Genomic DNA, 22214 nt, shown 5'->3' with positions numbered 1-22214 from the left:
TACATCACTTCAAAATGCAGAGTCACAATCATAGCCAGTTAAAAAATAAAGAAAAGGTCTTATTTATGCAGTAAGTGAAGGACTGATTATTCTATAAGCGTTGTAGTACACATGGATGAAGAGAAAGAAAAATGGATTAAAAAGATGGGAAAAAAATGATTACCTATTTTAAGTTAAAATTATCAGTTTGATATTGGTAGCATTATTTGTGCATCTGAAAATTTTCTCAGATTGGTATTATACTTCCAGTCTGTAGATTTTTTAAGATAAAGGTTGTCTTATAGCCCTTAATTAAATGCTTATGTAAGCATTTAATTTTGTTTTCATGATTATAACTTTTATAATGTTATAAAAGTTTAAATGTATCCTTCTGGATTTTCTATTGTTGTTTTATTTCCTGTCCCACCAGCCAATGCTTGACATTTTACTTGAATCATACTTCATTTCTCACTATACATTTTTGTCAGTGTGGCTTTGCCAATATTTCTCTCATTTGCCCTTTTTATTCTTAGTACCATCATTCTACTTAATACATTTTTTACTTTTTTCCTGCATTATTTCACCAGCTTCCACAGAAGTGGTGCTGTCTCCAATCTCTTCTCTACACAATCTTCTGCTAGTTGTATCATTTTATTTTTTTAATTAAAAATTATTTATTTTAGAGAGAGAGAGAGTGAGCATGAGCACGAGGGGGAGAGGGAGAGAGAATCTCAAGCAGACTGTGAGCTAAGTGTGGAGCCCAATGTGGGGCCCGATCTCAGGACCTTGAGATCATGACCTGAGCTAAAACCAACAGTCAGACACTTAACTGACTGCACCACCTAAGTGCCCGTAGTTGTATCATTTTAAAAAATACATATGATCAAATAAATTATTTGCCTAAAATATTCAATGGTTTCTTATTGCATTTATTAATTCTTTTGTTTGTTATTTCCACAAATATGCATAGAGCACCTCTGTTGTGCTACACACTATGATAAAGTAGCAAAATAAAAAATTCCCTGCCCTCACATCATTTATAATCTGGTAAAAAAGATAATAAACAGAGTCTATAGGATGTTGGGAGGAAACAGAAAATAAAAGGGTCATGGAAGGGCTCTCAAATAAAGTGTTATTTGAGCAAAGACCTAAAGGAAGGGAGTTAAAAAAAATGGGAATGTCTTAGGAAAAGGCATAGCAGGGGTTGCAAATGCCCCTTATTGGGAGGGGAGTATATTTGTTGAAGGAGTAGGCAAGGAGGTCACTGTGGCAGAAATGGACAGGTTAAAGAGAAAGACAGATAGGGAATAGATTTAGAAAAGTGTGGTTGCAGGGCTTGGGAAGGGTAGTCCTGAAAGCCTGGTCAACCATTTTGAAGTCTTTGGTTTTTACTCTGAGTGAGATAGCAAATGACTAGAGGATTTTTGAGTAGAGAGGTGACATGATCATTCTAAGAGCAGTGAAATGGACCGTTGACTAAGATTGGGAGGGAGGGAAGAATAAAGTTATTACTGTTCTTCCAAAAACATAGGCAAGAGAATTGTGGCCTGGATAATAATGGTGTTAGAGAGAATGGCTGGATTTTGGTTATATCTTGATGACAGAACTAACAAATTTGCTATTGGACTGAATGTGGGGTGGGAGATAAAGAAAGGGGTCAAGAATGACTCCAAGGTTAACCTGAGTAAGAGAAGGAGTTGTGATTTACTGAGAAAATGAGAAGATGGCTGCTGGTGGTAGTTTAGACTGGTGGTGCTGGCGTTTGGGGTGGAGGGATTGACTTGTAATGTTTGAGGTGCCAAAGTGTCCAAATAAAGATACTGAGTTGGCTCTTGAATGCATGAACTCTCTCAGCAGAGAGGACCCAGTAGGTGATCTAAATTTGGAAATGCTCAGTTTATAGATGGTATTTAAATCCATGAGATCAAATGAGACTGAACTCAGGGACTGAATATGGAGAAGAAATTCAAAAACCAGTCCTAGGAATTTCATATTTTAGAGATCAACATGATGAAGAGAAACAATAAGAAGAGGCTGAATATACAGGAGATTTTGCTAATGATGGACAGTCAGTTATAGATTATTGAGTCAAAATCTGAGTAGTAGTTAGATTAGGAAATATGTTCAGCTGTATGGAATGATATTCAGAAATGAGGTATGACCTGAGATTTGCCTCCTCTAGTTACTAGCATGAACAAGGGTGCAAAGCATGGAATGTTTAGTTCTGCTGGTTGCTTAGGCAGATTGTTGAAGCTACAAGGCTTGGGTAGGTGGTGGGGGAGTGGGTTCTGGGGATCTTGCCAGGAGCACACAGAGCTTTGGATAATATAACATTACATAACAGGATCAAGTCCAAAATCCACAATCTGGTCACAACCTAGTTCTTTAAACACATACCAGTCACAGCAAACTTCTGGTGATTCAGCAAATCAACCATCTTTGTTTTCTTTGTGCTATCACATAGGCTCTGTCCTCTGCCCTACCCTTCTCTATTTGGTAAGATCTTATATGCCTCCAAGAGCCTGATGAAATGGCATCTCCCCTGTGTAGACTTTCTTAACAACTTCAGAAAGAATTAGATGCTATCTTCTAGGCACCATATTATATTGCTACAGCAGATCTCTCTTGCAGGAGATCTTATATCCTCTGACTGTGGGACCAAACAGCTTTAAATTAACATCATAATATTTAACATTCAGTGGGGCTAAATGTACAATTGCTTTTTTTTTTTTTAATTTTTATTCTCTCATCTTTTCCAATACTTTCCCTATGCCATACTATTGCCAGATCTTCCCTCTGTCCCTCCCTCCCTTCCCTCCTTTGCTCCCTCTCTCTCTCCTTTTTCTTTTGTTCAACACACATGTATATGTCACTTCTTAAATTAATGATTTTATATTATATTATATGCTTATGCTAAACAAAATGAAATCTGACAAAATTGCTCACAGGAATTTACAGGCTAATGAAGGAGGAAAAGACGTATTAGCAATTACAGCTTTTAACATTTCATAATTTAGTCCTTACCTGCCTCTTCTACCATATATCCTACAATGGCAGTAACTGATTCTAGCCAAAATTGTTATGTCCATTATTATTTAAGATATCAGACTCCCTACCTCACCCCCTCCCCACACAAAGCACCTGCAATCATGCCACATACACTGTATTTGAAAAGCTTGAGACATAGTCCTACCATTCCTTAAAGTTTTGTCAACTCACACCTTCCTGAAGCCTTCTTTATAGCAGCAATGTATTGTGATCTCTCCCACCTGTAGCTCTTACTGTCTACTTCACTCATTTGACACTTGGCATCTGCAACTCGCTGTTTTGTCAAAGGTGTGTTCTCTCTCAATTACATTTTTCAGCTACTTTGGAATTAGGATCATGTTTGCAAATACACAGCATAATTTATTATGCATAATAGATATTTAATGCATTTCTACCAAAATGATAACCTCAAACTAAACACAAATTAGTGCATACATTTTTATTCCATTTGTATAAAGCACAAAAAGTCAAAAGCATTTTTTTTTTTCTGTTAGAAGTCAAGACAATGATTATCATTTAGGATAAAAGTAGTAATTGTACGTTAACAAGAGGGGGCTACCACACTGTTGATTTTTAGTGTGTTTTGTTTGTAAAAATTCATCAAGCTCTTTCTATATATGCACACTTTTCTGTATGTATGATATAAAAGTTAAAATTTTTTAAAAAGATAACATCTTAAACTTATTTCTTATCAAATTTATTTCACAACAAAACATTCATCAGTGTAAAATAGAAAAATGGATAAAATGTAAGTTTCCATTATACCTTATCATGTAAAGATTCTTCCAGATTCTTTCTGAAAGTTTCTGATTCTTGAATTAAAACATTCTAAAGAAAATAAAAAAATAAAGAATTAACAAACAGAAAATAATTAAATATGTAGATTAATTTTTTATATGCTCAAGAATCTTCTTTGATTCCTTCTCTTTGATTCCTTCCTTGATGCATCTATTTCTTGGTTTCCGTGGAAACCAAATTTAAATAGAATCTTTAAACATGATACCTTAACATTTAGAAAAATACATAATTTAAATGGGAAATGTTATTTTGTAACACTTGGATTGACGAATGGAATAAATATTATCTTTTAAGCTATTTATGTTTTCCTCTTCTCAGTCTTTTAAAATTTGAAATAATAAAGTTACTCTTAAAATGAGAAAAAGTGAGTAACAGTGAAATATTAGCCAAAGGTGTTATAGATAAAGAATTCAGATGAACTCATTTTTATTACCTGAAAAAAATAAAGAAAAAAATAAATTATCAGATCATATTTTTGAAAAGTTTAATTTCTGGACTTCTATTTCAAATACAGAATAATTAATTTCTAATAATGGTTAAATTATTAGAGAAATAAAAATGAAATTTTAACTATTTACAAAACTGTTACATCTCATGACATATGAAAATAAATTGTATCATAGGTATAATTTTTTTAATTTTGTCATGAACATATTACTGTTGTAAAAGCTGTACACTTTTTTATATTTACTACAAAGCATGATTTAAAATAATGTATTCTTTTCTAATTTAATTTTAGTAAAATTAAACTAAGTGTGTAGCAATTGGCAAAGTGGCCATGCGTTTGGAATTGAATGGGAAGAAGGCCCACCTTATCACTTTGTAATGGGTAAATTAATCAACCTACTTTAACAATTTCATGCAAACATTTTTCCTATTTTGTATGGATCAGGGGAAAATGTCTAGCTTGAGTAGTGATTGGTATTCAATCTAAATTTCCAAAATGATTTGTCTACCTGGGTTTTAGCCCCTACCTTTGTTTATACTCTGGAATTGGCAACCAGCTCACATAACTCGTGCTGGTCTGGTGGCTGCCAACTATCAATGAGACATATAAAATTGTGAATGATATTGCACACTGTAAAGAAGCACTTTTTTTTTTTGAAACAATGCAGCTGAAATTATTGCATTCCTAAACTCTGTACTGGGATTAACACTAGTTCTACTGGTAATATAAATTTACTCACATTCTGGCTTTTAGAGTAGTAGTAGATTTAGTTACTTGAAACATTTGAATAGTTCCATGCAAGGAGACTTCCCACATACCCCAAAATATTGATTTTTGTCTTATCACTCTTTTTTGCACACCAGGTGAAGGATAACTAAAATATTTTCATTACAAAACACATTTTAATGCATTTATCTATACAATCATGCTAATCAGCATTTGTTAGTCATTTAAAAAATTTATCTTACACATGTTTACAGAACTACTTGTTCACTTCTAAGAATAAACCATATATACCAAAGGAAAATACATGGATCGTCTGATCAGGGCAATAAATGCAGCAGGGTATAAAACAACCATGATCATGAGCACATTGCTAAATATTCATGCGATTCTTCTCTCCTGTCATTTTACCTTCTCTTCTAGAGCAGCCATTCTCTCCTTTAAATGTAGCTGTAAGCGCTCATTGGATTCAGTCAGAAGTCTGTCCACAGTATCAGATAATCTTTTGTTGTGCTCCTCATTCATTTTCTCTCTTTGCCTAGCCTTACATTCAAGACAAAATAAATAAACTTGACATAAAAGTCATTTACACAAGCATTTTATATTTTTCTGGCTTTAAAACTGATTTCATTTTATGTCTGGTGTGATTAAATTGGCAGAAACTTTTCTCCTTTTAGATGCAGAGAGCATATTCATAAGATTTTAAATAGAACCCATAATCAAGAAAGACAGTCATTTCTTACATGCCCATAAACTGATGATCGAGGGGAGTGGTACTTAATATACATACTCTTTGAAGTTCTTGATTTTTCTCTTCAAGTTGACCTTCTAGATGTCTCATACGTTCTTCAATGTTTCCATGTCTCTCTTCGGCCTGTTGAGAAATATGAAAAATGTACCTGACATGTAAGATTTGGTTAACACTTCTCCTCTAAATAAATTGAAATAAAATGTAAAGCAAGCTACTACCAAACTGCAAATGTAATTTTCAAAAAATAAACTTTCTTTAAACAGGCAGCTGAACAGCATTGCTTGAAATGTGTCAGCTACAAAGGCCTGTTACATCCAAGCATCAGCAAAACATTGGACTTATTTATGAGCAATGAAATCAGCCAAATGTAACATGCAGACTGTGCATGGTTTGAACACAAACCTGCCATTGTCCAATCTTAAGCTCCTGAAGCACTGAACTGCACAGATGGTTGATTATCAATAAATAAAAGTAACATAATTTTTATAAATGAAAAGAAAAACTTAGATGGATTCTATTTAGCAATAGAAAGTAAAGTCCAGTAGGACTACCTTCCTACGTATGGAGATCATTTCTTGTAGTTTAGCTTCCATAACATATTGATAATCATCAGATGAGGTAGAAGAGGTTGGATCAGACTAACAAGTCAAGGAAAAGGAGAGGGACAAAATTGAAAAATCAGAACTAAAGACACTGACACTGAACAGAACATAGCACAGAATGCTTAAAAGAAAAATGTGACAGCAAATTTAATACTTTAATAGACGGAATTTTATATGAAAAGAACTATACTGATATCCGGTGAACACAATGCAGTCAATGGTTATAAATGAAAAACAATGATATGCCCAAATAAAAAGCTACCAACCTAAGGTATGGAAAGTTAGTGATGGTTGGCAATGAAAGACTACTACAGAATGAATTAAAGCAACTCTGAAAGAGTCATGTAAAAATTGGAATTATGGGAAACCAAACACTAGAATATGTCTCTGTTAGATTGTGAAAAGTTTTGTATTTTGGCTTGTTTATCCTATTACTTAAGAATAATGGAAACAGTGTATCTCAGTGTTGAAGTGTATGCTAAGGCAATGACCCAGGTGAAATAAATTTGGAAGAAAATTTATTACAAACCTAACACTGTAGAAATCAAGAAAAAGCTAAGCCAGGGGAAATCATTATTATGGGTGTTCTCCAGTTCAAGCAGGATTGAGTTTCCCCAGCAACAGTGACAAACTTGCAAAATGACTTCTGGCCTCTGAACACACAGTATGACTCTAGGTCTAGAACCTTAGCACCTGTTCTCAGATATAGCCTTAATTTGAAATTTTAAATGAAAGTGATTAAAAGTCCTCAAATTACCAAGACGACAATATACTGTGAGGACAAGAGAACTTATTTAGGAACTCTCCTGAATGACGCTAGGAACCACTCCCAAACTGTTTCTGTGTTATTTGTTGCTATGGAAACAAAATAGTGCCCTAAAGTGAGCAGGCAGCACAGTGCCTGGGTGAGCTAATATTTGCCCCGCGCCAGGGTTAGTTACATGTCTTGGAGGTGATTGTCAGGTTACCAAAGACACAGAGTGTTAACACGTGACACTGCTGATAGCTGAATTGTATTAGTATGTTATGCACAGATTACATGTAAAATTAAAGCAACATTTTAATCATAATTACAAGTTAAGTAATTATAACATCAAAATTATCCTATGTCAGATCTAGAAGATTGAACTCCAGAGCATATTCTATTTTATAAGTTTATTCTAAAACAGTGAAACTTACTTTATGCAAATATAGGACTATATATAAATATGTCATGCAGTACCTGAAAAGAAATAGTAGCCTATTCATGTATTGGCTCATATGCATATGTACTATTTTATGCAACAAATTCCAACTAATCTACAAAATAAACTTTTATCATTTAACTGGTGTACTTATACAAATTACAACTCAATATTTACATTTTGTAAGATTTTCCTTTTGATATTCTTGTTTCATAAATGGGAAAGTAATGAAGAAATAACAAATAACCAATTTCTCTTCCCAAATTTCCAAGCAAAAGAAACACAGAAAGCTACCATAGTTCCCAAATGCCATAAAATGATTTTCTAATATCACTTAAAACCTAGAATTCAAATAAGAATACAGTAAATGGGACAAAATGTTGTTGAAATTAAATAATCTAAATTCATTAAGGTATCTGTAATCTTTCAAAAGTACATTTTAACAGGCAATTGGTGGTACAAAAATTAATCAGGTGACTGATTCAACATAGTCAAGGCATGAACATTTCCATTTCCAAAACTGTCTCTTCAAAAGTTTTCATCCTAACTATTGAAAACATACCAAACATTGTGAAAATTCACTTCAGAGATTGAACAAGAAATCTGTCAAGTTTAAATTACTTTGTTACTGTTGATATTTTTATTGGTACTAAAAATGAATGAAATACCTTATGGAATTCAAGATGAATTATGTCCTTGCTGAGGGAATATGCATTTTAATTAAAGAAGTAAACATCATAAATAAAAAAACTGGGAGCCCAAAGTCTTTATTGGTTAATTTTGTGTATACTTGCCAAAGCCAAATTATAACTTTTATCCATAGCCATTAATCAATACTTCTGACTTTCTAAGCCTTTAATGAGCTTTACCTACCTATCTACACACACACACAAACACACACATACACAAAACATAATCTTATCAACCAAAGAATAAATTCAGACATCATTTCTATACAAAAACTGGTATCAATTTTCAACTACTATTGATTTATGTTCATCTTAGCTTTGTGAAGACTGCAGTTTAAGTAATTAATGTAAATACAAGAACAATCTGCTATTTTTTGTATTCCTTGATGGGATATAGAGTTTATCTTGATTTCACTCTTTAATGTGACACAGGAATATTTCAAATGAGCTAAAGTTTTAGAGGAAATTACACATAGAAATGGCTTTGAGAAAAGCATGAATATATTTAGAAATGGAAAAGAAATAAAAGTTAAAGAAGGGAGGACCAAAGAGAAGAAAAAAGAATAGGTAGCAGATAACAAAAGCAGAAAAAAAATATATAGGCCAAATAAAATGTCTGAAAATTATTTAGGATGTCATTCATAATATAGGAGATGGAAGCTTAGCTTCAAGCTAAGCAGAATCTTTTTACTTTAGTATCAAAAATATTAAGAAGTAGAAAAAAATTATGATGATCAATAATAGTGATATATTGAAAATGAACTAACAGTGAAAAAATAAATAAGTAAAGCAGGTTCTAGAGACAGTCCCTAAAGGTCTGTGAACTGAGGAGAAGAAAAAGTGCAAGATCATTACAGCCATAAAACTTGGGAAAACAAATGAAAGAGTAACATTTCAATAAAAATATTATAAGCAGAGGGAATGTGTTGAGGATGAAACCATCACTGACAAATGTGAATTAAATATGTCAATAATCTAGAAACTCTGTAGTTGAAATAATGGTGTTTATACTACATAGAGTCAGCCTGAAGAGAAAGTGGTAAGAAAGAGAAGCAGAGTGAAGGATAAAACTGTACTGAAAAAGGAGAAAATCAAAAGGATTCAGATGAAGTGAAATTTTAGCAACATATTATTAGGTAGAAGTAAACTGAGGAAATTATTTTGGGTACATGAATGAATATATGAATCAAAAATAAATAAATAAATGAATAAATAAATAAGAGCCCCAGAGAAAAATGGAGGGCAGAAAAGATAAGGCATATATTTCAAGTTATCTCTTTTTATTTTTTTTATTATGTTATGTTAATCACCATACATTACACCATTAGTTTTTGATGTAGTGTTCCATGATTCATTGTTATATTCTAAATTAAGGAATCTTAGGAATGTATAATTTGAAGCCTCGTAAATCAAGTATTAATGTTTTATTTTTTATTTTTTATTTTTTTTAAAGATTTTATTTATTTATTTGACAGAGAGACACAGCGAGAGAGGGAACACAAGCAGGGGGAGTGGGAGAGAGAGAAGCAGGCTTCCCACCGAGAAGGGAGCCCGATGCGGGGCTCGTTCCCAGGACCCTGGAATCATGACCTGAGCCGAAGGCAGACGCTTAACGACTGAGCCACCCAGGCGCCCCAAGTATTAATGTTTTAAAGTATGTTTCATCCTCAGTCCATCAGAGGTTAGTTTGGAGCAATTATCTGGTGAATTTTAAATTGTGTTACTTTGAGAGAGATTCCAGATTTTCTTGTATTTTACTCTGGATAATACTGATAATTATTTTACACTAAAATTTTACAAGAGCTATTTTTATTCTTAGCCACTCACCAAGCCGCTGAAAATAGTTCAATAACTCTTTATAGAAGTTCATGTTCCTCAAATGAAAAGCCTAAGTGTGTGTACATCCATACATGAGTAATTTAAAATGTGCTTTCAAAAAAAATAGAATACTACTACTATATTTGCACATTTTTATATAATTTAGAGACTATTTCTCAAATTAAATGATAAATTTATCTTCATCTTAGAAATCACACATTTCTCAAATTGCCAGAAGGGTTTATGGTATGTCTATGACTACAGAAGGATACAGATTGTAACATTACCCTAATCACACTAATGTTTTATTCAGCTAGTTATTCCAATACTCTGTAGACAAGCAACTATTCCAATACTTCCTAAGCCCTGCTCTACTTTGCAAATGTTTGCCTTTGCACTACCTGATTAATTGCCCTATTTTAACCAGGAGGCATCAGTCTACTGTTCCTCTTTTTTTTTTTTTAAAGGTTTTATTTATTTATCTGAGAGAGAGAATGGGAGACAGAGAGCATGAGAGGGGGAGGGTCAGAGGAGGGAGCCCGATGTGGGACTTGATCCCGGGACTCCAGAATCATGACCTGAGCCGAAGGCAGTTGCTTAACCAACTGAGCCACCCAGGCGCCCCTACTGTTCCTCTTTAATCATTTACTTTTTCAGGAAAGTGAACATGTGTGCCTGCTTTTATATTGCTAATATCAATTGTATTGGATAATCCCGAATGCCAGAATTTGCATCTTGCAGTTCACATATCTATCTTACCCATTTATTATAGTGGGACGGAAAACTTAGCACATAGCAAAGAGTGCATGAATATCTAAAATGTGTGAAAATTTGGGGGCGTCTGGGTAGCTCAGTCAGTTAAGCGGCCAACTCTTGGTTTTGGCTCAGATCATGATCTCATGGTCCTGAGATTGAGCCCCATGTCAGGCTCTGTGCTAAACTGAACATGGAGCCTAGGATTCGCTCTCTTCTCCCTGTACCCCTCACCCCTGCTCTCTCTCTCTCAAATAATTAATAATTTTTAAAATGTCTGTACATTTTTGAACTGATATTAAAAGTAAAACATGCTTTTAGTGAGCAAATCTAAACTTGCATTGTAGTGATAATAGACATACACTTGGAAGCAATGTCCATTTCCATTTGACTGTGAAAGGTTAGAATAGTCATTTTAACACTATAATGGTGGCAAAATTCTAAAATATGCAGACAGTTGCAGACTCTAACAGCCATAACATGGCAGATAATTTTGAACATCCCTCAGATTATTTTTGAATTTAATTGGTTCAGGAGAAATTGTAACTATTAAAATCACCTTCTGACTAATGACTTTAGAATTTAGACTTCTACAAATCTAACCTCCAATTTCTAACAAATTTTTTCATACTATAGTCAGAATGCAATCAACTGCTTATGATATTTCCTACATTTTTAATACCAATTTATATTAAGCCTATTCAATTATCATGGCTTATGTACATACATATTAAATATCATCATTGTTTATTTATATTTGGTGATTATTCTAATGTGCAAATATTATCATGGAAAATTAACTATAACGATGTGAAATTTTGTATTTACTACTGTTTAAATAGGCAGAGGTATCATCACATTCATATGTGTATCATTCATGGCAGCATTAAATAAAATATATAATATGAAACATTCATCTAACCAACAAAACCAATATGGTAGATTAAATAAACTTAAATTTCATAAAACCTAAAGAAAATCTATAGATTTCATCTGGCTTACTAGTCATTTCTGTAAGTATATCTAGGTTGACTGTCTTATCGCAGTACCTTTGTCAAGGCTGCAATTCTCTGAGCCAGTTCAGCCTCTACTTCAGGTAAGGTCTCGGCTTTTCTCATAGTCTGCTGCAACTTTTGCTCAGCCAGCTCAAGACGCTCTTGTAACTGTCTGTTCTTCTCTTCCATCTGAAATGGGATGGAAAAAGAGATGCTTACAGAGTCACTGTGAGGATAACAAACACCAGCCCCTTGGGGCTTTGGGCTTCAGCCATTATTCTAGACTTAAAATCTGCCACTACTACCATACCTGGGCTATGCAAAGAGATGACTGTATTCGTATTTTCCTATCTTACTTAATCACATTCCTCAATAAAATTTAGCACATTAAAAAATAGAAAAGCTCTTACCAATGGCAGCAAAAAGAAAAAAAAAAAGTTACTAGTGAGTATAAACCTGGAAAAATGGATTATAATTCAATACGAAGACTTCAGATGTACCATGATAGCATAATATTGAAAATTATAGTATTAACCAGAGTGGGAGAGGGAAGGTAGTACAATGGTTAAGGGTCCGGGCTCTAGAGATAGGTTTGACAAATTTTTTTTCTCTGAAAGACCAGAAAATAAATATTTTAGGCTTTGTGTATTATTTAGTCTCTGTTCCAACTACTCAATTCTACCATTGCAGCACAAAAACAGTCACAGACTGTTAAATAAATGGGTATGGTTTATTTGTAAAACAGAGCCATAGTTTTGGCACATGGGCCATAGTTTGTCCACTCCTGCTCTACAGTCAAATAGACTTAGGCCTCCGTTAATAACTGGCAATTACCAGATGTGTGACCTTGGAAAAGGTTTCATGTCTCTGAACCTTAGTGCCTCAGTATAATTGTGCTTACTTCACAGGTGATGGTTAGATTTAAGTGAGGTAATACCAGTTAACTGTTTAGCAGTTTCTGGCTCATGTCTAGATCCAAAGTAAATATTAAAAGTAATTATTTTTATTATTATTAAGACAAATTTATAAATTATATCCTGAAAATCACATCTGTCTAGTCAGTTCTACTCTAAATTTTAGATAATGGTTGATTGCCAAGAAATACCATATTTTATTTACTCCATGTTTTGTGAGAATGATTAGAACACACACGGACAAGAACAAAACCAAGATAGAGATACTCAACCTGCCGTAGGATGGCCTCTTTATTTGCTAACTCATTTTCTAGTTTATCATTCATGTCATGTATGGAGGTAGATTCTCTCTGAGCACTGAGGTAACGCTTCTCAAGGGTTGTGATTCTTTCTTCCATATCTTCCTTCTGTGCCATGGCCTACAATTAAAATAAATTAATAAAAATCAGATTTTCAGATAATGTACTGTCTTGTTATTTACATAAAATAGTAAAATTTAAAAGCTATTTTTTTTGAAGTAATATTCATTCCTTTCTTTTCAAGGAAGGTATGCAAGATTTCTTGTGAATTTTCCCAATACCATCAGAATTCTTACATCTTGGGTTAACGAAGTTTCCCTCTCTGAGAATGCAGTGGAGTACATGAAACTACTTGTTGTAGAACTGGCATTCTTAGAAAAGAAGTGACAGCTAAATTAGCTTGTTATATAGTAAAGATAAGTACAATTATGGGTAGAGTTGTAAACCATAAAGGTGAAATGGTGGCTACTGTTCCAAACTGCAAAGCAATCTTTAAGGTTAACCAATATCATCAGTATTTTCATCTTCAGATATTAGTAAAAGTAACTCAACAGTTAAAAAAAGAGGCCAAAAAAAAAAAAAGTAAATTTGAGTCATATTCACAAATGGATCGACCAACTGACTTTGGAACTTAACCGTTTTCCTTGTCATATATATTCCAATTAAAAAAAGAATTTAAAGAACTCAATGAACACAAATCTCTAGGGAAAAATAAACTATCAGTGCAAATGGAGAAAACCTTGGCATTAATGATATTCTAAACAATAATTTTTAAACCATCTAAATTCAAAGATAATATGGAGATAATCTTATCTTCCTAACAGCTTACATGAAAATTTATTAGTAGGTGGATAACCTACTTTTTAAAAAAGATATTAATTTTTTTTTTAGTACATCCCAGAAAGAGCACCTTTACTAAACAGAAAACAAAATGTTTGTCAGGAATCTATTAAATAGATCCCCTTCAAAGTACACATATTTCACAGGAGTGTGTACATATATATGTAATATATTAAAAGAAATTTGGTTTCTACCCCAAGAAGTTATGCAGAAATAATAAATCAATCTCTCATCTGAGATTTGGGAAGTGCAGAGGCTGCAGCCACGTTACTAAGCAGGTGTGCACCCCACTCCCGCACACACTTCCCCTCCATACACGATACACTTGCTGGGAGGGTGCTGAGGTGGGCGCTTCTCTCTGCCCCAGCCCCTAGCCCCAACAGATCCAGTGTTTGTAGAAGAGCGAGCCAGGGAAGGCAGGTCTCTGTGGGGCCCCCAGAGCCCAGGAGCCAGGGGCAGGCAGGTGGCCAAAGCCTGAGGCCACCTGCCTGGAAGGGGACCTTGGCCCTGGGGTAAAAGGGAATTGCTTGGGACCCCCAGGAATGGCGTGGCCACATTCCCAGTTTTCAGCAGCAATCCTCATTCTGGGGTGTCCCCAAGGTCCACAAGTTCTTTGTAGTTTGGCCAGTCTGGACTTCTCCTAGGGTCAAATGGCTTTTAGGAAGAGGGCACAGAGTTTCCAGAGCCACGAGGGCTTGGCCATGTGAACCTGTGTGTTTGCACACACGCACATACAACCACGCGTGCTTTAAGAGAGGTTGACAAGTTGCAAACGAGTGTTCTGCCGTGACGCGCTCAAATAGTGTCTACTCTGTGGTCAGAAGTGAGCTTCATGGAAAAAGGTCAGGAGAGTTTTTCCCCAAAGGTCAGGAACATGACAGGGATGCCCACTCTCACCACTTTTGTTCAACATAGTACTAGAAGTTTGAGCCTCAGCAATCAGACAACAAAAAGAAATAAAAGGCATTCAAATTGGCAAAGAAGAAGTCAAACTCTCACTCTTCCCAGATGACATACTTTATGTGGAAAACCCAAAAGACTTCACTCCAAAATTGCTAGCACTCATACAGCAATTCAGCAACATAGCAGGATATAAAATCAATGCAGAGAAATCAGTGGCATTTCTATACAGTAACAATGAGACAGAAGAAAGAGAAATTAAGGAATCGATGCCATTTACAATTGCACCAAAAACCATAAGATACGTAGGAATAAACCTAACCAAAGAGGCAAAGGATCTGTACTCTAAAAACTACAAAACACTTATTAAAGAAGTTGAGGAAGAGGCAAAAAAAATGAAAAAACATTCCATGCTCATGGGTTGGAAGAATAAATATTGTGAAAATGTCTACGCTACCCAGAGCAATCTATACATTCAATGCAATTCCTATTAAAATACCATTGACATTTTTCACAGAGCTGGAATAAATAATCCTAAAATTTGTACGGAACGAGAAAAAAACCCAAATAGCCAGAGGAATGTTGAAAAAGAAAAGCAAAGCTGGTGGCATCACAATTCCGGACTTTAAGCTCTAATACAAAGCTGTAACCATCAAGACAGTATGGTACTGGCACAAAAACAGACACATAGATCAATGGAACAGAATAGAAAACCCAGAAATGGACCCTCAACTCTATGGTCAGCTAATCTTCAACAAAGCAGGAAAGAATGTCCAATGGAAAAAAGACAGTCTCTTCAACGAACAGTGTTGGGAAAATTGGACAGCCACATACAGAAGAATGAAACTGGACCATTTCCTTACACCACACACAAAAATAGACTCAAAATGGTTGAAAGACCTAAATGTGAGACAGTAGTCCATCAAAATCCTAGAGGAGAACACAGGAAGCAACCTCTGTGACCTCGGCCACAGCAACTTCTTATTAGACATGTCTCCAAAAGCAAGGGAAACAAAAGCAAAAATGAACTATTGGGACTTCATCAAGATAAAAAGCCTCTGCACAGCAAAAGAAACAGTCAACAAACCTAAAAGGCAACCTACAGAAATGGAGAAGATATTCGCAAATGACATATCAGGTAAAGGGCTAGTATCCAAGATCTATAAAGAACTCAAACTCAACACCCAAAAACCAAACAATCCAGTCAAGAAATGGGCAGAAGACATTCTTCTCCTAAGAAGACATACAAATGGCCAACAGACACATGAAAAAAATGCTCAACATCACTTGGCATCAGGGAAATCCAAATCAAAACCACAATGAGATACCACCTCACACCAGTCAGAATGGCTAAAATTAACAAGTCAGCAAACAACAAATGTTGGTGAGGATGTGGAGAAAGGGGAACCCTCTTACGCTGTTGGTGGGAATGCAAGCTGGTGCAGTCACTGTGGAAAACAGTATGAAGGTTCCTCAAGAAGCTAACAATAGAGGGCGCCTGGGTGGCTCAGTCGTTAAGCATCTGCCTTCGGCTTAGGTCATGATCCCAGGGTCCTGGGATCGAGTCCCACATTGGGCTCCCTGCTCAGCGGGAAGCCTGCTTCTCCCTCTCCCACTCTCCCTGCTTGTGTTCCCTCTCTCGCTGTCTCTCTCTCTGTTAAAAAATAAATAAAATCTTAAAAATAAAAAAAAGAAGCTAAAAATAGAGCTACCCTATGACTCAGCAATTGCACTACTAGGTATTTACCCCAAAGATACAAATGTAGTGATCTGAAGGGGCACCTGCACCCCAATGTCCACAATAGCCAAACTATGGAAAGAGCCCAGATGTCCATCGACAGATGAATGGATAAAGAAGATGTGGTGTATATATACAATGGAATATTACTCAGCCATCAGAAAGGATGAAATCTTACCATTTACATCGACATGGACAGAACTGGAGGGTATTATGCTGAGCGAAATAAGTCAATCAGAGAAAGACAATTATCATATAGTTTCATGCATATGAGGAATATAAGAAACAGTGCAGAGGATCATAGGGGAAGGGAGGGGAAAAATGGAATGGGAAGAAATCAGAGAGGAAGACAAACCATGAGAGATTCTTTTAACTATGGGAAAGAAACTGAGGGTTGTTGGAGGGGAGGTGGAAGGGAAATGAGGTAACTGGGTGACGGGCATTAAAGAGGGCACGTGATGTGATGAGCACTGGGTGTTATATGCAACTGAGGAATTTCTGCATTCTACTTCTGAAACTAATGATGTTCTATGTGTTGGCTAATTGAATTTAAATTAAAAAAAAAAAGGTGAGTTTCATGGGCCTGATGTGGTTTCCTGATAATGTGGGGAGCTTCTTTGCATAAGGAGCCTAAAATTGATGTGATGGTGGTGGCTTCCATGTATTACTATCCAAATTTCTTTGATCAGTCTTCGTAATCAGTTCTTTTGGTCCTCTCCTTTAGGACCCAGAGCCAGTCCTGCCATATGCACAGAGCAGATAAATTTTCTTCCATTCTTCCAAAAGAAATAGAAGCCCTTAAATGGATAATCCCTCAATGTCTCGGTCTTCCCTCACCACCAACTGGAAATAACCACATGCACAAATCATTAACTTCTAGCTCTCAGTTTAGAACAGGTGTTCCACCCTCTCTCAAAGTTTAATCATTATCTGTGCTCAACATTTTATGCCTTTTCTGCTTTTAGGATCTTGATCACCTTTTTTGTCTTGGATTTTCAAAATGATAGTAGAAGTAAATCCCACAACTACAGCAGAAACAATGAGCAGGCTTATAGATAAGGCTGTACAGAACAGAGGTGGATGGTAGAAGAAAAAGGAATGATTCAAAGAAAATAAGAAAAAGAATGATAAATTATCTGCTTGACCACTGACCATAACTGAATTGAAATCATAGAATTTACTAATCTGGTAGAGTGGGTGGAAAGATACACCATAGTCTCAAAAACAAGTAAGCAAAGTAATGTATCAAGTAATTAATAAAATCTTAGAAAAACAAAAAGCTGTACAACAATAGGAAATACTATCATGGGAAACCACCACTTGGATCAGTTGTGAGAATTATTTACATAGACATAATAATGGTGATACTAAATGTGATTTTGAGGTAATTGTAGTGGAAGGATGGGTGGAAGAGAAAGGAAGAGAGAGAATAAAAGAGCTAAAATCCTCATATAATAGCAAGGCACAGATTAAGTTTAAATAAGAGAAAATAGCACAAGTAACAGCTAAAGGATTGCAGTTACGACCCTCAGGCAAGTAAGATGGGAAGTGGGTGGGCACTCTCTATGTACGTGTGTGTTTGTGTGTACGTATTTAGATTTGTACCCTCTTACATTATTTGACTTTGAAAAATTGTATATATAGAAAAATTAAAAGCAATTAAAAAACAATATTTCTACCATGAAACCCACCACGTTTGCCTGCCCTGCCTACCCACAAATCAGATTTTCTTCTTAGAATCATCCTTCAAATCTTCACCCTAACTCCCCACTTAATAGCCTAACCTGCTATTGGTCTTTTTCCTGCTTCCACATTCTCTAACCTGCTGACCAAGAGAAAATACGAAATGACAGTCTGGTCATACTGCTTCTTGGGTTAAATACCTTTATATGTTTAACCCCCCCAACCCCCCCCCCCATCTTCAGTGAAAATCTGAGCTACAAAGCCTGGAAAACAAATAGCTTCCTGACCTAACACTTCTATCTCTATGTACTGGGATGAATAGCATACCCCCTGCCCCCCCTAAAAAAAATTCATGTCCACCTAGAACCTGTGAATGTGACCTTATTTACAAATAGGGTTTTACAGACGTAATCAAGTTAAGATGGTATTATATAAGATAGGGTGGACCTTAAATCCAGTGACTGGTGTTCTTACAAGGAGAGGCAGATTTGGAGACACACAGACATACAGAGGAAAAAGGCAATGTTAAGAGAGAAGCAGACTGTAGTTACACTGCACTCAGCCAGGAACAGAAGGATTGCCAGCAACCAGCGGAGGCTAGAAGAGGCAAAGAAGGATTCTTCGCTAGAGTCTTTAGAGGGCATATGGCCCTGCTGACACCTTGACTTCAGACTTGGAGCTTCCAGAACCATGAAAAAATAAATTACTGTTGTTTTGAGCCACCCAGTTTGTGGTAATTTGTTACAGGAGCCCTAAGAAACTAATGCACTCTGTGACTTCATTTCCGCCTGGAATGCATTTTTATTACCTTCTTCTGGGTCTACTGACCTTCAAGACCCAACTAAAGATTACTTGGTTATTATATTAATATTAAAGATCAGATCAATTAATCCATCAATTTGGCAAAAATTACCCAGACTATTTTTTTCAACATTATCTACACATCTCTAGATTTTAGCCAACACAAACAAAAGCTACTATTTAAAAAGCTTTTATTTTAAATTTTGACTTCTTCATTTCTGTAATATTATTTTTTAGCCTAATGAGGATAGAGTTTATCATCTTAGAGGATTCTTTCAGAGTACTGTATTCTGTTAATTTCATTTTCATAAAGAATTCTGGGAACATTATGTCGATTTTATAGCCCCAAAAGAAAATCCTGAATCTAGCCTACATATATAAACTTCTAACTAAATTATAATAGCAATAAATTCAGTTAAAGACATATACAGGTTTCCTGAGAACATGAGCATTGGAGTAGCACATACTAGCTCCAAGTCCCAGTTTTTGCTATTCATTAACTCAGTTACCATGGAAAAATGTTGATTACATTTTCTATAAATCACCTTTTTTCTTTTGTCTGTTTTTTTTTTTTTTTGGTTTGTTTGCTTCTTTGTTTTGTTTTCTGGTTTTGGATGGGATATTAATCTCTACCACACAACATTGTTGCGATACAAAATTTTAAGTGCCTTGTGTGGTCTTATGCATAATACACACTCCATCAATAATAGCTGCTTTTTTATTATTAATTACTGTTGTGCCTCTAATTAGCTGATCTGACTCTATGGCATATATTGCATGCAGAAGTCATTGTACAGACTTTGCTACTGCATTTTTGATTCAGTGATTCATGTGGGAGATTCAATTTTTAACTGCAAGCTGTGTTGCCAAAAATAAATTTTGAATTTACAAGTCTGAGAAATATCTTTTCCCTGCATGTCACTTGGAAATTCTAAAAAAGGAAGCTTTTTCTAGTCTCTAAAAACTGCTGCCTAAAAGGAGAAAAACAGCGTAAAGATTCAATTATCTTTTGACCTGAAGTTTGTGTACAAAATGGATTTTATTGTATCAAATAAATATAACTCTATAGTAATGTAGATCTAGTAAACTAAAAAATATAACTCCATGTTTCAGATCATAGAAAAGACAAAATTGATATGTATTCATTTAATCACTAAGGAATTTTTTAAGAACTCTTAACCGGAAGTTGGAAAGATAAGTTGGTTTAATTCACAAAACAATATATAATTTAAAAACATCATAGAAAATTCTAATTCTTTGCATACCTATATATTTAATAAAATGTTATTATCCAATACCCAATTAGTAGCTATCTTGATAAAAAAAGTGGAGAGCTAGGGGCGCGTGGGTGGCTCAGTTGGTTAAGCATCTGCTTTTGGCTCAGGTCATGCTCCTAGGGTCCTGGGATCAAGCCCCATGTTGGGCTCCCAGCTCAGTGGGAAGCCTGCTTCTCTTTCTCTCTCTCTCTGCAGCTCCCCCTGCTTGTGCTCTTTCTCTCTCTCTGTCAAATAAATAAATAGAATCTTAAAAAAAAAAAAGTGGAGAGCTAAGCCTGCTATAAGATTATCTACGTTTTCTAATATGTGAACTATGCTTAGTGTTAATCCAGCCCCTTACTCTTATAGGTCACAGTCAATTTAAGGAGCAAATAAGACAAAACTTCAAACAAAAGTAAATTTTAAATAGATTTATTTCTTGACAAAGAATAATGACAAAAATATACTCTAAAGCCATTAATGAAATATACTTACACAATTCATTTTAGATATATTAGGCTGTCCTCGCATGCAAAGCAAAATGCACTCAGTTTTTAATTATATCGTCAGTTTTTCTTATTCCCTATTTTTCCTTAATTAATTGAACAAATATGCATCGCTTATATAATGCATACATACTGTGTTAGCAATGCTATAGGGGTAGCCAAGAAGAATCACTTTTCTAGTTTCCTACTAAAAAACTTGCAATCTAGTAGACCTTGGTGCCCATCGCCCACGAGTACATTATCAGTCAGGAAAACAAAAGCAGAGGCTGAAGTTTTGAGCGTTAAGTGATACCTTTTTAAAGTACATGATTTTCACATCTTACTGGAAAGAAAGAGCAAAAGATTGATTATTTGGGCAGTTAATAGTGCAGCTGCATTTTTTATATTAGTGTTATCACTGATGAATGATTCTATTTCGTTGATTTTGGAAGCTGCTCATAGCGGAAGAAGCACAAGTTTTGAAGCTGGGCTGATCCTGTGTCTTCCTGGTGCAGGGAGTGGGGCAGGGGGAGAGGGGTTGGAAGAAGTGGGGTGCTGGGGAAGGCAGTGCATGTGCCTTTGACAAGTCACTTTACCTCACTTGAGAAAAATGGGGATAATAGGGGCGCCTGGGTGGCTCAGTTGGTTAAGCAACTGCCTTCGGCTCAGGTCATGATCCTGGAGTCCCAGGATCCAGTCCCGCATCGGGCTCCCTGCTCAGCGGGGAGTCTGCTTCTCCCTCTCCCGCTCCCCCCCTCTTGGGCTCTGTCTCTAAAATAAATAAATAAAATCTTAAGAAAAAAAAAGAAAAATGGGGATAATGACAAGTACCTTCTGGATAGGACCAATGTAAGAAATTAGAGAAATTAAATGCAATGCACCCATAATAGTTTTCATGGTTGATCCTCAAGAAATTCCTAGCAGTAAGCCAGGGCCTTGTGGTCTGTGACCTGAACCTTTTTGGAAATGTTCTATTTGGCCTTCACAGTGTCCTTAACACACATTGCTAGATGAAAGGAAAACAGCTAAATCTCTGGGACTAAGACAATGAAGAAATTACAAAGAGCAAGAGCTCAAGAAAAAACGTTGATGCTTTACTAGCCAGAAATCTTAGTGTTTCCAAACAGGGATATAGAAGAGTGGCAAACCTTCAGCTATTTTATAAATTCTCTGACTTTGGGTTGGAAGGAATGAAAATGAGAGATGTATCTTTGAACGATCAATTTATATAAAGGTGTAGAGAACACAGTATCATCATTTGTGTGGTAGTAAAGCCGTCCTGCACTTCATGGATCATCTATCTTTTTCTGAGACAGTAGATACTGTTTTAGTACACATGCTAATCTCATCTGTGCCTTTTAATATTTACACCAAACACTTATAAATATCCATTCTCTCAACAAAGAGTTTTTGAATGCCTATTATTATATGCCCAGTAGTTGTGTAGGTGATTAGAATAAAACAGTGAACAAAACAAGACAAAACAAAAATTCCCAGCCCTTATGAATCT

General features: G+C 35.4%; 1 protein-coding gene across 8 annotated transcripts in view; it reads right to left on the bottom strand.

Moving 5' to 3' along the window:
- The window catches only part of PPFIA2 (PTPRF interacting protein alpha 2), a 466996-nt gene that overhangs the window by 92807 nt on the left and 351975 nt on the right, over positions 1–22214 (bottom strand). For 7 of the 8 annotated variants that reach the window (XM_044914754.1, XM_021689861.1, XM_044914752.1 and 4 more), the window contains 5 exons: positions 12975–13121; positions 11843–11977; positions 5787–5870; positions 5408–5539; positions 3793–3855 (listed from right to left, as the gene is read on the bottom strand). In XM_044914754.1, coding sequence (XP_044770689.1) covers positions 3793–3855; positions 5408–5539; positions 5787–5870; positions 11843–11977; positions 12975–13121 — 561 coding nt within the window. Of the gene's footprint in view, positions 1–3792; positions 3856–5407; positions 5540–5786; positions 5871–11842; positions 11978–12974; positions 13122–22214 lie in introns of those variants that run through there. The other variant, XM_021689864.1, reaches the window with a different exon arrangement.

Source organism: Neomonachus schauinslandi, chromosome 5 (genome assembly GCF_002201575.2).
Source record: "Neomonachus schauinslandi chromosome 5, ASM220157v2, whole genome shotgun sequence".
Lineage (NCBI taxonomy): Eukaryota > Metazoa > Chordata > Mammalia > Carnivora > Phocidae > Neomonachus > Neomonachus schauinslandi.
The sequence above is the reverse complement of the archived record's forward strand: the minus strand, read 5'-3'. Positions and strand labels throughout refer to the sequence as shown.